Source organism: Mya arenaria, chromosome 8, assembly GCF_026914265.1.
Source record: "Mya arenaria isolate MELC-2E11 chromosome 8, ASM2691426v1".
In the NCBI taxonomy this organism is placed as follows: Eukaryota; Metazoa; Mollusca; class Bivalvia; order Myida; family Myidae; genus Mya; species Mya arenaria.
The window spans coordinates 58,506,101-58,522,057 of record NC_069129.1 but is presented as its reverse complement, the minus strand read 5'-3'; the positions used below and the strand labels follow the sequence as shown (position 1 = coordinate 58,522,057).

At 34.2% G+C, this 15,957-nt stretch overlaps 1 protein-coding gene across 1 annotated transcript; it reads left to right on the top strand.

Annotated features, from left to right (window-relative positions):
• Positions 1–6,426: 6,426 nt before the first annotated feature.
• On the top strand, positions 6,427–8,563 carry LOC128244393 (uncharacterized). The gene is made up of 2 exons (XM_052962402.1): positions 6,427–6,526; positions 7,146–8,563. The coding sequence occupies exon 2, from the start codon at positions 7,237–7,239 to the stop codon at positions 8,485–8,487; it is 1,251 nt and encodes a 416-aa protein (XP_052818362.1). The 5' UTR covers positions 6,427–6,526; positions 7,146–7,236; the 3' UTR covers positions 8,488–8,563.
• Positions 8,564–15,957: the final 7,394 nt, after the last annotated feature.

Here is a 15,957-nt window from a genome sequence, read left to right as displayed (position 1 = left end):
ATAGGATTGGATTTTTTTTGTATATAAATAATATGATTGTGTTATAAAACATTTAATTTCATGGATTAGCAGAAAGTAATCGACACATATGAACACATAGTTTGGCAGGTAACATTCATAATCTTGAGTGCTCAATTGTATTTTATTTTTGATACGATGAAGTTCATGGGCCGTTTGCTCAGAACTTTGTTACAATTAACAATGCAATTAACGATATCGTTGTCAAACTTTTAAACATGAATTATTTGATAATGTGCTCAAATATTTGAATATGAAACAATTATCTCAAATATTGTTAGAAATATAGCAGATCACAAGAATATCCATAAAACTCACTGAGCAGTAACGATTTAAAAGTTAACAACGATTACGTTAACAATGTTGTTAACTTTAAACAAACTTTTGAACAATCGGCCCATGGAAGAACTGACCGATTCAATTTATTTCAATCCCGCTTAAGATTGTTTAAAGTGCGGACGCCAAGTTGGTATAAAAAAGAATCCAGCAACCTGATATTTTAGGCCAATATAATGTATGGACCCGGTTACTTGCCTGAAAGAAAAAAAGGGTAGCAAGGCCGTATTTATATTGAGAACTCGGGATTTAAGAGGGTGATACGCGGTAAGTAGATATTTGAGTTTAAAATTGGATTCAATAAGTACGCAGACTCTAAAAATAGTATAAAAGCATTCGGGATTTTAAATGAAGGAATATTTGCTACGAGAGAGATGAATGGTATGAGTGGGTAGTTACATTTGAATTGGGTAATCAAACACCGCTTTTGGAATAAAGTCAGAAGACTAACATCTGAAAAATTGACCATTATTTATAGAGTTGAAATTGATAAAAAAAACTAAGTCATAACTAGATTAAATTTGTACAGAGCAAACAGCGACTAGTTTTGTACCAACGTGCAACTTAATTACATCATTTAAACACATTAACCTCAACATAATACTTAATCTTTTATCTGCTGGATGTTAAATTTTCCTAGTTTGTATAACTGTTGTGGGTATTATGTGTAGTTTGAAACAGTATGTTCTTTGTTTAACGCTATGTAAATGCGCTTTGTTAACAGCTGCGACGTCTACATAAGTTTTATACGTGTATGTATGATAAGTAGGAACGTTGACGCTGGATATTGAAGCAGTTTGACATCATCGGGAACAGACTACAGGGCTTCACTCGCTTTAACTTATTAATATTTTTACAAAATTTCATGCAAAAAGCATTCTGATAACGATGAATAAGAAAACATAGTTCAACATTTGAGATACAAAGTCAGCTATAACGCCCGGTAGGTATATTATGTTAATCTGTTAAAACTGCAGCTCTAGCAATCAAACAGGTGGTTAGTAGTTTATAATACAATCTCCTTGCACATGTTTGCTCTCGTTTGCCATCCAACATTACATTACTGTTAAATGATAGTCTGTTTAATCATATGAAATTGTATATCGGCGACATTTTATGTAACATAAACTTTATGTAAAACATATAAAAAAGTCAGTGTAAATATAAACAGTTTTCAAATATGTACATTAAAATTGCAGTCTGTCAATTTGCAACGCCTCTACCCTGACGGAAGTTTATGATTCCCCAGGATTGCTCCTTAGGAAAACAGGCTGCTGACAGTATGAATGGACCAAACATCAACCATGCTCTTGGGATGGGATTATCTTAGCTTGGGATGCATAGAGAATCTGTGATATAAAAGACCTCTTTTGGGCTGCTTGTGTTATTGATTTATTGACATTAAGTGTATGCCATAGCTATTTTGCCACTATTGACATACATGCAATAGCATATGTGTGCAATCAGATACATTTTATTTTTTAAACAACTTGAAAATTTTGTAGGCTGACTTCAGATTATAAAACATTAATAGTATATTACCTTTGACCCGAACATGACCAGTATTGTTTTAGAGGTTTGTTGATCAAAGGTGAAGGTCATGGCAAACAGTGTTTAAAATTTATTTTACACAATGACTCTTGAATGCTTTGACCTAAGCCATGAATGTTTAGTGATTGATATATTACTTTTTAGGTGACGGTATTATTGGGTCACTGGTTAAGGTCACATCCATCAGTGTTATAATCAAAGCGCGAACGCGCTGAAGACTATCTGTTGGCAAATATGTGAGAGTTGCAAATTTTATTTGAACAAGGGGAATGGGTGAACGGCACATGGATAAAAGTAAAAACTGTGTTGAGGGCCAAGAGCGCGTGTGTCCACATTGGGCGAGGAAACAAACATATCTGTATCTATTTTATGGCGTCTGGTGTCATTTTGTTTATGTAATAGTCACTGCAATCGTCGTACATTGTAGTCCCCCATCCCCATTTTTTTGAGGTTACAATGCATGCCCCTTTCAGTCGTTTCTAAAGGTGTTTCGTTGTTTGATTAGATAACATACGAAAGGAAAGTATAATACATCATATATATCATTTCCTTTTATGGACATACACGTTTTGTTTAAGAAAAATCATTTTTTTACAAACAACTTCAGCAAAAATCCCTTTCAAAATGCACAACTTCAGGCAAAAGTCCTTCAGAATGCACAGCTTATCACTCTAGTCGACGTACCCCCATCCCCATGTATCTAAGGTTAAAATGCATGCCCCTTTCATTCGCTTCTAATGTATTTTCGGTGCTTTGATTAGATATCATACGATAGACAAGTTTTTTAAACATACACGTTTAAATTGTTTAAGGCAATAATTTTATTTTATGAACAACTTTAGCAATCATTCCCTACAAAATGCAGAGCTTACCAGATTGTCGTTTTCCCGCGGTGAGGACAAACATGTGGTCAGTTAATGTATGTAGAAAATATTTTTAAATTATAGGTCAGTTAATGTATGTAGAAACTATTTTTAGATTATCGGAAATTGTCTGTTCTAAGAATGAAAATATGATCAAAACAATTGAGACTTAATCTCACAACAAAAGCTTACTTAAGTTCTTCTGTCAATCATTGAAAACAGGGCACAGTCTTGTATATCTATACAATAGTGATATAGCCTAATATAGGTTGTTTTTGTACAGAATCCTGGTTCTCAAAAACAAATAGAAAAAAGCCTACCTACCTACCCTATTTATTTTGAAGATGTTAGTGGAAACAAAGAACTTTTTTGGCCTTACTGTTATATAAGATATATTATATATTGTGTCCCTAAGATTTTGCTTAAAGCTCTATGCTAAGGTAACTGTTGTTCTTAAATGTAATAGTTTTTTGCCTCAAACTTTATACAATAGTTCATTGGATACAGTGGGTGCATCAAGATGCATCTCTGTAAATGTTTCCCCATATTTATGGGCATTTATGCAATAAGAAGATTGTACAATTGGCTGTCTGTGTTAAGTAGCCCAGTCCAGAACATTTTTCTCATTGCTGTGACAGCCCTTGCTTTATTTTCATATTATAATTTCAAATAAAGTATTTAAGAAATGTTTATTTTTTGTATGAGGTTATTACTAATATCCTCATAGGGTCAGCAGGAAGCTAGAAAAAGTCTCTGTTATATGTATAAAGGCATAATAGAAAGCATAAATCCATTTTACACCGAGCAGATGGTTAATTTGTACTACCTTCTTCATGTGGTCATGATCAAGTCTTCAAAGAGTTTCCTTTGTAAAAATGCAGTTGTAGGAAAAAAGCATACTTTAAAGCTACGATTCAATAGGCCGGTTCAATGCAAACTGTTTATGGATGGTTTGCGTGGTAAGGAGCCCGTTTTTTCAGTAGTAGGTTCTATGTTTACGGTGTTTAAGTTAGTGGTTTTTCGATGTTTGAAGTGGAATGACAGGCCATAGATGTTACACTTGACAGGAAATTCGCTTGGTGGTTTAAGTCTGAACAAAAGCGAAGATCAATCGATACTTTAGACCATTGATATATGTATGTTAACGTGATTTGCAAACAGTAGTGTATAATTGTTCTATCCTTCAGTGCCCTAGAACGTGTCGGGCAGTCACCAGTATAAAGATATATGGTCATTAGTTAAACTACAGTGCTTTAGAATGTTTCACTAAGCTATGATCACCAGTATAAAGATATATGGTCATTAGTTAAACGACAGTGCTTTAGATCGTGTCGGGCAGCTATGGTTACCAGTATAAAGATTAATGGTCATTAGTTAAACTACAGTGCTTTAGATCGTGTCGGGCAGCTATGATCACCAGTATAAAGATATATGGTCATTAGTTAAACTACAGTGCTTAAGATCTTGTCGGGCAGCTATGATCACCAGTATAAAGATGGATGGTCATTAATTTAACTACAGTGCTTTAGAACGTGTCCCCAAGCTATGATCACCAGTATAAAGATATATGGTCATTCGTTAAACAACAGTGCTTTAGATCGTGTCGGACAGCTATGGTCACCAGTATAAAGATTAATGGTCATTTGTTAAACTACAGTGCTTATGAATGTTTCACTAAGCTATAACAACCAGTATAAAGAGTATTGGTCAGTTGTTACTCATATCCACTTATCCATTGGAAAGTCTAAACATGTATCCCTAAAAACACGACCTTCGGGCCCCGTCTAATAAAAAACACTCAAACTATCGTCAATATTATGCTTTCAGATTGATTCCGTGTACTAATAATGATATTTTCCTTTTTAAGACAAACATTTAACGATTATAACATTTGAAAGATTAAATTATTCTACTAAACGTTATCAAACAAAAAAGCATAAATATATCAACATAAGGGAAAATGTCAGTATTTTGGCACTCTGTATTTGTAATGAGGTACACATTTTGTAAGTTGTTGCCGTTGTTTTACTGAGTAAATCAGAATAGATACAGAGAAAAAAGCGTATTACCCTACTGTTAATACTGTGCATACTTCGGAGGTTGTGGCAGATGGCAACGGAAAACTGATAAGCCACGCCTTATCTGGACGCTGATTGTTGATTAATTATTATTTAAATGTTTTTATTCCAAAAGAAAAACAAATATCGAAATATTAAAATAACCTTAGGATCAGCATCGTCGTTCAAAAGCTTTAACCTTGTTAATTACTAAAAAAAACTCTCAAGAAACTCAAATGAAACTTGGTACATGTGCTGCTATTGTTTTTGAGACAATAGGAATATGTATAGCAAGGCCAATAACTCTGGGTATTATTAATTTTCAAGTTATGACCCTTGATAATTGGAAAATATCATTTAAAAACTTTACCTTGTCCATAATTTGATAACCTTTAAAGATATTAAAAGGAAACTTTAAACACAGTTTACTAATAAAAAGATGCACATGTAAAGCAAGGCACTTAACTCTAGATTTACTTACTGTTAAGTTATGTCCCTTGATAAATTTGAAAATGTCATGCAAAACCTGTTATTTGGTCTTAAGTTAATAGTCGTTTAAGTTATGCATATATAATATACAGCTGAATTGAACCATATAATGGTTGTATCACAATGTGTTCTCTACTCAAGCCCCCGATCATAAAAGTTCTACACGCACAAATAGCTAAAACTATCTCTTCCGCTCTGTTTTCTCATCAGCAACAACCAAATGACTCAATTGGAAATAATAATGAAACTATCTGTATAATATAAAAATAGCAAAATGTGTTTGTACCTTATTTAAGAACCATTACTCAGTGATCTATATGTCACAAACTAACCCCCTTCACATTTAAAGACTTAAAGTGATTCACCTCATTTAGTTATGGACCGAACGAAATTTGACTTGGAAGCTCTTGAGCACCTGTTCTTCGAAAAAGCTATATCATGTTTTTTTCTCTAGAATATTTTATAAAAAAATATCAGATTTAATTTTAGTGTTCATATAATCATCTGTTCGTCTGTTTTACGAAATTCAGATTTTAATTATGATTTTGCTTTAATAAAAGTTATTAAAATCTAAATGAAATTGCTATCACTATTCCTACTTAAATCATATCCACCAGTGTGTTTGCGTTGTGTTTATCTCGGTCAGGTAAGTTTATGATAAAATAGATTAGTGATTGATTCTACTTCCTTGTTTCATGAAATACAAAGGAAAACTTGCCAACTATCAGTTGATCCGTTTAAACTTGTCACAAATAAGTGAATTGGAATACCTAAAGCTATATTTTAGTGAAGACGTATTGAAATTTTCGTCATCGTGGAATAGTTACAAAGGTAGAAATCAATGTAACGCAGATTCAACTTTAAAAAAAAAACAATTATTTAACTACAAGGCGAAAACATGGCGGCTGGAGGTTTATCTTTTAACAAAGGATCCGACATGATTCACGACTACAGTTGTTCCAAGTGTGAGGAAAATGACCTGAACGCTGAAGCCCAGCATTTCTGTCCACAATGTGAACACTATCTGTGTGACAAGTGTGTGAAGATTCATGGGGGGTATTTTAAGAAGCATGTTGTGTATGGGCGTGGAGACATTCAGAAGTGGGCGGGGTTCTCAATAGACATATGTGCCGAGCATGGCAAAGAGCGGGATGTCGTCTGTGGTGACCACTATCTATTTTGCTGCAGTGTCTGTGTGGCCCTTAACCACAGGTTAGAGTTAAACCACGGGTGATTACCAGTCTAATTATAATCTTAATAACGTGGCATTCATTTAGATGGACACCTTTTTGCTCTTTTTCACCATTTTGTGTGTTTGCTGTGTTTGACAATTTTAAAATGAAGGAAATAGAATACTTTCCCCCCCCCCCACCCCAGATAAGTAGATCCAAATATTTTGCCATGCTGGAAATTCTTATCTCACCCACGGACAAAGAAAAAAAAAGTGCCTGTATGTAAAATATAAATTAAAATACTTTTTTACTATTTTTTGTTTAACAGAGGTGAGGGGAAACGCATCTGCCATGGACAGTATTGTAAGACGGATTCATCCCAAGCCTCGCGCAGGGTGTTCTGCAGAAACTCGGTAAACCTGGTTTCCACAAAACACCCTCCGCTCGGGCTGGGATGTGACTATCTTATATTTCCGGCCAAGAAAGATACTTAAAATCCTTGCCGCTATGATAGAAATAAGGTACAGGAACAATAACCAAGATATATATATATATATATATTCAGTGATAAAGGTATATTTTAATAAGCAGAAATGCACTATTTTGTTCCTTTCATGAAATGGTGTTAGCCATCAATCAAATGAGAACATGTATTCCAGGCTGTGTAACAGCATAAGTCACCTGCCTGACTTGGCCAGAGGTTTCCTGAAGACAGCAGAGTTTAAGCATCTGCCAGCAACAGTGGACAGTATGAGGAACAGGCTGGATGAGCTCAAGAATAACAGGATGAAATACCAAGCCTCATTGAAAGACTCGTACAAGAACATCATTGCTGAAATCAAGGCTCTCCGCAAAGAAATAAACCAGATCTTAGATAAGGTGGAGAAGGAGACAGTTGAACAGTTGGATAGCATGATGAAAGATTTAGAGAAGTCTATTAAAGCTGATTTAGAAGCCTGTGCTCACATATATGACGAACTCGACACCATGATTGAGAAGCTCCAGCAGCTTACTGGCAAAAACAAGGAGACCAATTCTTTCATTGGATTCGGAAAATGCCATTCTAAACTGAGTGAAGCCAATTGTCTTGTGAAGGAAATACGGGGAAAAGAAAGAGTGGAGTTCAAATCTGATGAAAGTGTATTGCAACTTTTGGGAAATCTGAGCCGCCTTGGTAATGTTGCACATGATCTTTTCATTCATGTTAATAAGGCTCAGAGTTCAAGGCATTATCAGGTTAGAATAAAGAATGACAAGAAAACGTGCCTTATTGATGGTATATGTGAGTTACCCAGTGGAGAAATGGTTCTGGCTGACCGGAGCAACAAGAGAGTGAAGCTTCTGAACAAGCAGTTTGAGGTCATTGATCATAGTGATATGCCTGGTAATCCTCAACACTTGTGTCACATCACAGGCAATGAAGTAGCAGTAGTTGTATGTGACTGTATTTCAAATGAGGTCCACTTCCTCACAGTGACCAAGGAGAAGCTACAATCAATGAGAAAGTTCACTACAGACCATAACTGCGTCTTTATTGCCCACCATCAGGGTCAGTTATATGTTGGCTCCATGGATGGCCTGTACCTGTACACTATGGCTGGAAGACTCCTTAAGAAGATTTATGAAGACTTGTCTGGTTTGTTGGAAGTGTACAGTTGTGCTGTCTCTCCTAGTGGGGAGCGAATATATGTTTCAAATTATTATTCGTCTAAACTAATAACACTCTGTACATCTGGTCAAGTGTTATCTACAGTTAAAGATCCTACCCTACAAGATCCAACTGGACTATGCGTCAGCCCTAGTGGGCATGTGTTTGTGTGTGGGCATGGGTCTAACACTGTGGTGCTTGTAGACAAGGAGGGGAGACATAAGCTAGCCACAGTGGCCAGAAAGGCTGACGGCGTGTATCAACCTCGTTCAGTGTGGTTCAGTGAAAACACCTCCACCCTCATTGTTGGGAATTATGCGGATGACGAAATCACTGTTATCAGGTTATGTTGATCTAGATTCTACTACGCGAAAGAAACTTGATACAAGATGTCTATGTTTTCTTCAATTCTAAAATCTAGCAAGGGTGGCGTTTAATTTTGAATGTTAGCCGTGTTTTCTATAAGTTGTCATATAAATTAAATAAATAATGTGTATTATTTCTTGTGTAAATGCTGAAAAGAAATAGAAATAGTATTTTGTGTCAGTAATAATGTGTGGCATATGTATTTAAAGCGAGGTCTATTCTATGAACTTATTTTTTGTATCCATGAAATAACTGAGTAAAAGTACATGTGTAAAAAGTATATATTTATATATAAAAATGAAAATGAATATATATACATTTATTTTTTTCCATTTTAATATAATCTGTATATGACGACTTCACAACTTTGTTACGTTGAACCCAATATGAGTAAGTCATAAATATATTATATAATATATAATCCCGAAGCAAATCGAAGCGCTTAAAGCGTTGAAATCCTTTGGCCTGCTACATTTTGTGTGTATGGTAATGTAATTATAAAAACAAATAAACATAATCATATATTATGCATGCTCATGAATTCCTTCGCGCAAACTTTTAGATTTTTATGCTCAATTAAATCAAAACCATGAAGAACCAGTCACTTGAATTATTGATTTAATATGTCGAATACCCAAACAATTACTTAAGTATAGAGTCATACTCAGTTGCATATGAAACTTTGGTTTTATAAACAATGCACTGTCACGTATAAAGCATTTAGGAATGGTTTAGTAAATCTTCTCTACACTTCAAACATAACTGAGTCGTTTTTAATTTACTACCAGGGTATGACCGCTTAACCAAATGCATTCAAACATTGGACATGTTAAATAAGTTTATGTTAAAGTTTCTTTCTACAATGACAGGATCCTCGCGCAAAATTCCTCTGGATCGAATCACATACTTGTTCTATTTATTCCCTGTATGTATTAATTATCTTAATATTGTCCTCATCCAATGTCACTCGTGGACAAAATGAACAAATTTATATCAGTGGTTTAGAAATACGCACATGCAACATGCTCAAGACTCTGGCCTGAAATTATTGAGACAAACACCCTCTTCTCACACTTTCCGTTCCAATTGGCATAACATGATTATACTCACAAATTGAAGCAGGTCGAAAGCCTGTCGACGTTTTAAACGCATTGATTATAATGTAAAAGTGTATAATATGCATTTAGTAATAGTTTAGGGTTGTTAGTATGTACTTACACAATTAAACGGTTTGATGCGACACAGTACATACTAACAATCTTCATAAAACATGATGCAAATATAAAAATGTCAAGTAAGAGCCGAATTATGGTATTTTAAACATAGAATATATACTAATGAATGGATTACAATCACCAAAAAGTGATTGTAGGATTCAAGGAAATACTATCTTACATTTAAAACATTTTGGTTTGACATGATATATAACGTCAAAATGAGCATTTAATTGTATCTTCAATGCTATCCATTTTTTCTCCTGGTTCTAAAGTGTTCTCCTGGTTATTTTCCGGGTAATAAACCTGTCCGAATTCGTTCACCCAAATTCTATTTTTGGCCGAAAGTAACTTGTTTCTCGGCCGCGGCCAAAATGTGAACACAAATATATACATGAATCTATTGTTATTCAGTACGCGTTCTTTTTGCGTATTCTGGTTTTTATATTGCGATTTGTAACTAGCCAATATTAAAACAATTGCGTTTTCTATTATTTTAATTGTGTAATTACGCAAACACGCAGCTTAAAAGCACTATATTAAGTATATAGCAATATATTTTTTATAATAACATAAAATAAATACTCGTACAGCGCTATTTCTAGAAATCTACTTAATATGCAGAATGCAGCTCCGTAGCTATTTGAGCAGATTGGTAACTAAGTAATTTAGATGTAAATGTAAATTAGGTCGTTGACAACTGCAGTTCTAACAGCGCTTTGGTTGACAACAACAAAAATACGTCCCGCCTATTTGTAGACAATTGCTTGGTTAAGCGTGAAGCAGACGATCATAAAAGCTATTATTATTCAATGGTGTATGTGACGTTTGGTCGTATATCCTGGAAAATGGCGACATGTACATATTTGTATTGAACCGCTCGGACTATAACTATATAAGTCTTCAAGAAAGGGGTTGAATAAAAGTGCATTAAATTTTCCGATGTACAATTACATGAACTGTGGATGAGGAGAAGTGTATACGCTTGAATTGTACCGAAAACAAGATGGAAAGATTGAAAAATAAGTCATTTCGAATCCATGTTCAATTGAAATAAAGTACAAATATTTAAACTGCAATTACATACTTAATGATGTTTTCTGGACATTTATTAACATATCAGTTGGATATATTGATGCGACCCATATCTGGACATAAACTTATAAAACAATGTCATTTTACTTACCTCACAATTGTTTAGGATTACGGCATCCTTTTTATGCGTGTGGTGCCTTTGCACAACATCATACATTTTGCTACATTAAGTATGCATATTTTATGTAGAAATTTCTTAATTCCTTTAATTGTGATGACAATGAACTTTCGCGAATTTGTATTGCATGTAAAAGTTTGTCATGTACTCACTTATCCTTATGACAATGAAAATTCCTTTAAGGCTTGCATAATTGCCAAGTAACTACTCTTTAACTTGTTGACTTGTTACCCTATAAATTAGCTTAGTCATAAGTATGGAAGCCTTAATCAACGGCACAACACTTGTGTTCGCGTAATCTTAAGTACGAAATTATTGTTCCAATTTTGTGAAGGATGGTTCGCAGCTTCCTTCTTACTTGACTGAACGTGTTTATGTTGCATCATTTTATCGATTACCTGGTATTTGCAAACATCAAGTTACAAAGTAAGAAATGATTATATTAATATGTTAAAACTTCGTTATGAAGCTTAGAATTTGTCCAATTTATATTGTTTTTCATATTAATCCATTAAGGCTGCCGTTTCTTGGCCGCCGGTCATGTATCAGGTGAATACCTACAGATTTGAAAAAACAACATTTGTTCTGCAGCTGTCATTTTATTATTCTACGGAATTGGAACGAGTTTTTGCATTTATTCATCTTTACATATTCTGCACTTAACAATCATTGACTTGAGAAATTTTAGACTTTCTGAAAATGCAGGCACACTACCAAAATAATTGAAGAACTTGTATTTCATCTTTGGCACTAAGATTCTCCCATTTATCTTGAAGAAAATATTTTGCATAAAAGTTATTATGAACATAGCGTCACTATTTTGGCGGTCCTCAGATATATATTTGTTATTCCTCCATAATTGAAGATATCGCAATTTTCTACCTAAGTGTTAAGTATTGAACCACAATTGTTTTAAACCTGTCCCATGATATGTAGGAATTGTGTCCGATATTGGTTGTCCATTTCCGATGATAATATAATGCGGAAAGGCATCGCTGATTATTAAAGGCGAATTACTCAAAATCGGATACGACTACTCGTTGTAACAGGCTGTAGGTTTTATCAAAAGATAAAACAGGCATAATATATTAATTTGCAGAATAATTAAAACAGTTACAACAGAAATAATTCCAATGATATGTCTATGTGGTTACCAAAAGCAGGAATAGTAGGAAGCGGTGGACATTTCTTTTTACATTCGTTTCGAATATATGTAATTAGCCGAGTACGACAACATATCGTAAGATCAAGAACTTCAGTTGCAGTGTGTGTATACCATGTGATATATACGTCATAAATGCTAGTTCGGAAGGCAACATTTTGCTTAAAATTAAGACTTAAAACATAGATAACTGTTTTTTACTACACCATTTTAAATGAAACAAAGGGCAGTCTAGGCCGCTTCAAGATCCCCGCCTTCGTTTTATTACCGAAGTTTGATAAGGTGATTAGTTTCATTTAGCACTTCGACAACCCTGTTTCCAAAATAATGTTTGACAGTGCTCCGTCAGACGGACGTTTTGTGAAAATGTTTTCGAAAATGTTAAACTCTCAATCGAACTCTGGTAAAAGACCGAAGGCTGGACTCCGTAAGCGCCGTAAACTGCGCTATGTATCATTTAAAATAGTGAAAAAATAGTGAAGTTATCTTTGTTTAAAGTATCCATTCAAAGCAAAATATTGGCCTTCGACGTAGCATTTATGACGCTATTTAGTACGTGGTATACACACACTGAGTTGGAAACTAAAGCGAGTGTCAGTTTAAACTTACAAATTCAAATAAATTTGGCGCAACAATACATGTTGTTGATGTTTATTTTTCAAAATATATATCACAATTAGATATTAAAGGTTCGAATAAAGTATAGTTGGTACCAAGATGAACCCCTGATGGTCAATAATGGTCTAATTGACAGTCTTTTAGAACTAGGACAGGCAAACTAAACATTTTAGCACGTAATACATATCGTTAGGGTAACCTTTATATGTTCGACTACGATAAATGCACGACGTACTCCCATGTAATTGATTATAGCTTTGAACTTCCTTTATTGGTCAGTTGGGTTTTTGGTCAAAAACAACATCATTTCGAGCCGTTCCAGAAGAATTATCTAGTGTTATATCGCATGCAAACAAATATAACAGTAGAAATATCCCTGCACAGTTAACCATACGCAAAATTTGAAATTCAATTATGCAAAGGGATTTGACCTCGACAAAGAGTTCTACCAACATCAGTTACCGCCCTTTCCACAAACGTTACATACAATTATAACAGGCAGAATCGTTTATGCCAACTAATAAGAGTAAAAACTTATGCCTATTGCATCGCTAAAGGGCAAACATGATATACAGGAAACAGTACAGAAAGTGTGTGTGCGCAAAAGAAAGTCTTGAAAATGGAAATGGTTAAAACACCGCCATAAGTTTGGAATTATGACAGGAAACAACAATTTGCCAGGTGAAGGAGGTAGTTGCCAGAATGTAACCCTTAATGACAGAACCTGTAATCCTTGTGAAAATTATCGTATCGGTGACATTTAAATTCATTTTTGTTACATTGCAATTAGTTCTTTATCAAAAGACGACATTGCATTGATAATAATAATTATAAAATACCAAACTATTGTTATTTAAACGTGTTATTAAAAGAAATCCAGAAAGTATGAAGTTTTTTTAAGATGTCTATCTTTATAAATTGTTGTAAGCAAAGTTCACTTAAGAATATTATGTCTATTTTATGCTTTGTATGAAGAACTATATGTGCTTAAAGTTCATTTCCCAATGATTCTTTATATACCCGTATACCTAGTTTATTTCAATACTCTTTTTCATGAATGTATGATATGAGTTTACTGAATAAAACATGAACAGGCAGATATCAAGAGAATGTCTTCTTCTGATATTGATTGTTTTAAATTTTAAAAGGTGGGTAGTTGACGTTGTCTTATTCGATTAAAGTCATTTCTTAACGATCAGTTGTCGGTGCAAATGTCGGGCTAACTATACTCTATCAAAATGAGTTGTGCTGCTATATATGATCACTTTAAGTGCATTTACATACTAAGAAAATCTTTAAATAATATGTTATTTCAGTTTAAATGATTGGGGAATATTAGTTCTGAAATAATGTTTTGTTATGTATTAACATGTAAAGCATGTGACCATCTAATAACCATCAATTTCTTGATGTTTATCCATGTAAAGGAGTGTTTTCTTTGTTTTCGTTTATTATATTACCTACCTTATCGGAACGGTAAAAAGTAAGCGGAGTTTAACCGTGCTGTTACTAGCGTCCGGATAATTTTCAACACAATTTACTAATACGCACGCTAGTTTTGACCCTTGATCTGGGCAACCTGGTACAACATAGCTAATGCACCTACAACCCTCATGATTGAAATTATACAACTCGCGCTCTACGCTCGTGTATAATTTTAAGAACTCGAGTAGCGAGTTTTAAATTGGAAGGACGGCTTACTGATGTTGTAAATGTGTTGTTTTAATGTTCATAAAAGTAGCGAAATTATAGAAGGCGATACAACACAATACAATAAAAGTTCACGCAAGTATACGCAAACAACGGCAAAAGTATGCATGTATGGAAACAAAATTAAAACAATATCGCACAGAAAAAACAGCAGAAAAACAATAGCAAACAATACAATAGTGGCTGAGTTGTAGATAGAAGGCTTCCTCACAGTTCGGCGCATGAAGAAACCCCAGGTTTTTGCGCCACCAATCCACTTCCAGGTCGCCCTCTTGTGAGCGAAATCTGACCTGCAACTTTAGGAAGGTGTCTGAATAAATACGAGGTACATACACATGCTATTGGTGAATAATCATTAACCTTCACATGTTTTGTTTGAAACACAGCGTATGTTTAAATGTGTATTGATAACGTTTAGTAAAAAATGGGACTGATATTATTAATATAATGTTTAAGAAATTGCTAAAGCATTTCGGCCAAATTCGTTAACCAGGTAGATAGCTTTATGATAGCTTTATTCACTCAAGGCTTATTGCCCTTGACTTATATTTCTTCTTTTTTAAAACAAAAATATGACGCTTTAAGCAGACGACATATCCATGCCGCACTAATTTAGTTGTTTTTGTATTGTCTTTATACACAGTTTACACTGTATAACGTTTTCCATTATATATATTCATTAACCCCTATTGTAACTTGCCATACGACACTAAGGCCAGAGCTTTTTTATTTTTCGTTTTACGGGAGCGCCGTACCTAAATATTGCAAAACCCAAATACGTAAAAGATTCAAATTCCTAACTTTATTTTTATTTTTCCGCCGCCCGTTTTTTCGATCTCCGATAGAAAATAAAATTTAGTGTTATTTAACCTAATGCTAATTTCACAACAACACAAATTATCGCGCACAATTTCCAAGATGGCGGAAGCCGGCGGTTCGTGCTTATGATGTCAACTGAAATATGTTACATTGTTTTGTGATATCACATGCATATTATATGCCATGATGAAAATAAAACTTGAAACTTGCTTATTATCATCATCTAAGCGCTTGTAAGGAAAATGACCGCCTTTTACGAAAGTGGATTAAGTTTGAAGACTGATACACTGTTGTTCATAAAATCAGTGCGTTTGTCATTTTGTGATATTTTGGAACGGAATTGTATTTTCTTTATACCAAAGCATAAAATTTCTTAAATATTTCTGTGTGTAGACCGGTTTACACGGGGATACACTGATAATTGGAATTTGCTGTACAGTTTCTGACAGTGAGAACAGAAAAAGGCGAGAATGTGACATTGGATTTGGCTTGTTTGTCTAAAGACAATAAAGTTATACCAACATATCGCATACCATTTTAATGGGAATTGGCTCCTCTTTTCATGGCACCCATTTTAAAATGGATTTTTTGTATGTTGATTAAGAAACTATAAAAAATGGACTCTACTGTGAAATCTGGTAAGTTGAGTTACATACTTTGTTTCTTTTCTTGTATCTCAAAGACATTTAATTTCTTCATATGTGTTATTTATCTCAATATA

What these genes read in the sequence shown, in the direction of transcription:
- LOC128244393 (XM_052962402.1), top strand. Translation starts at nt 7,237, where the DNA reads ATGAGGAACAGGCTGGATGAGCTCAAGAATAACAGGATGAAATACCAA.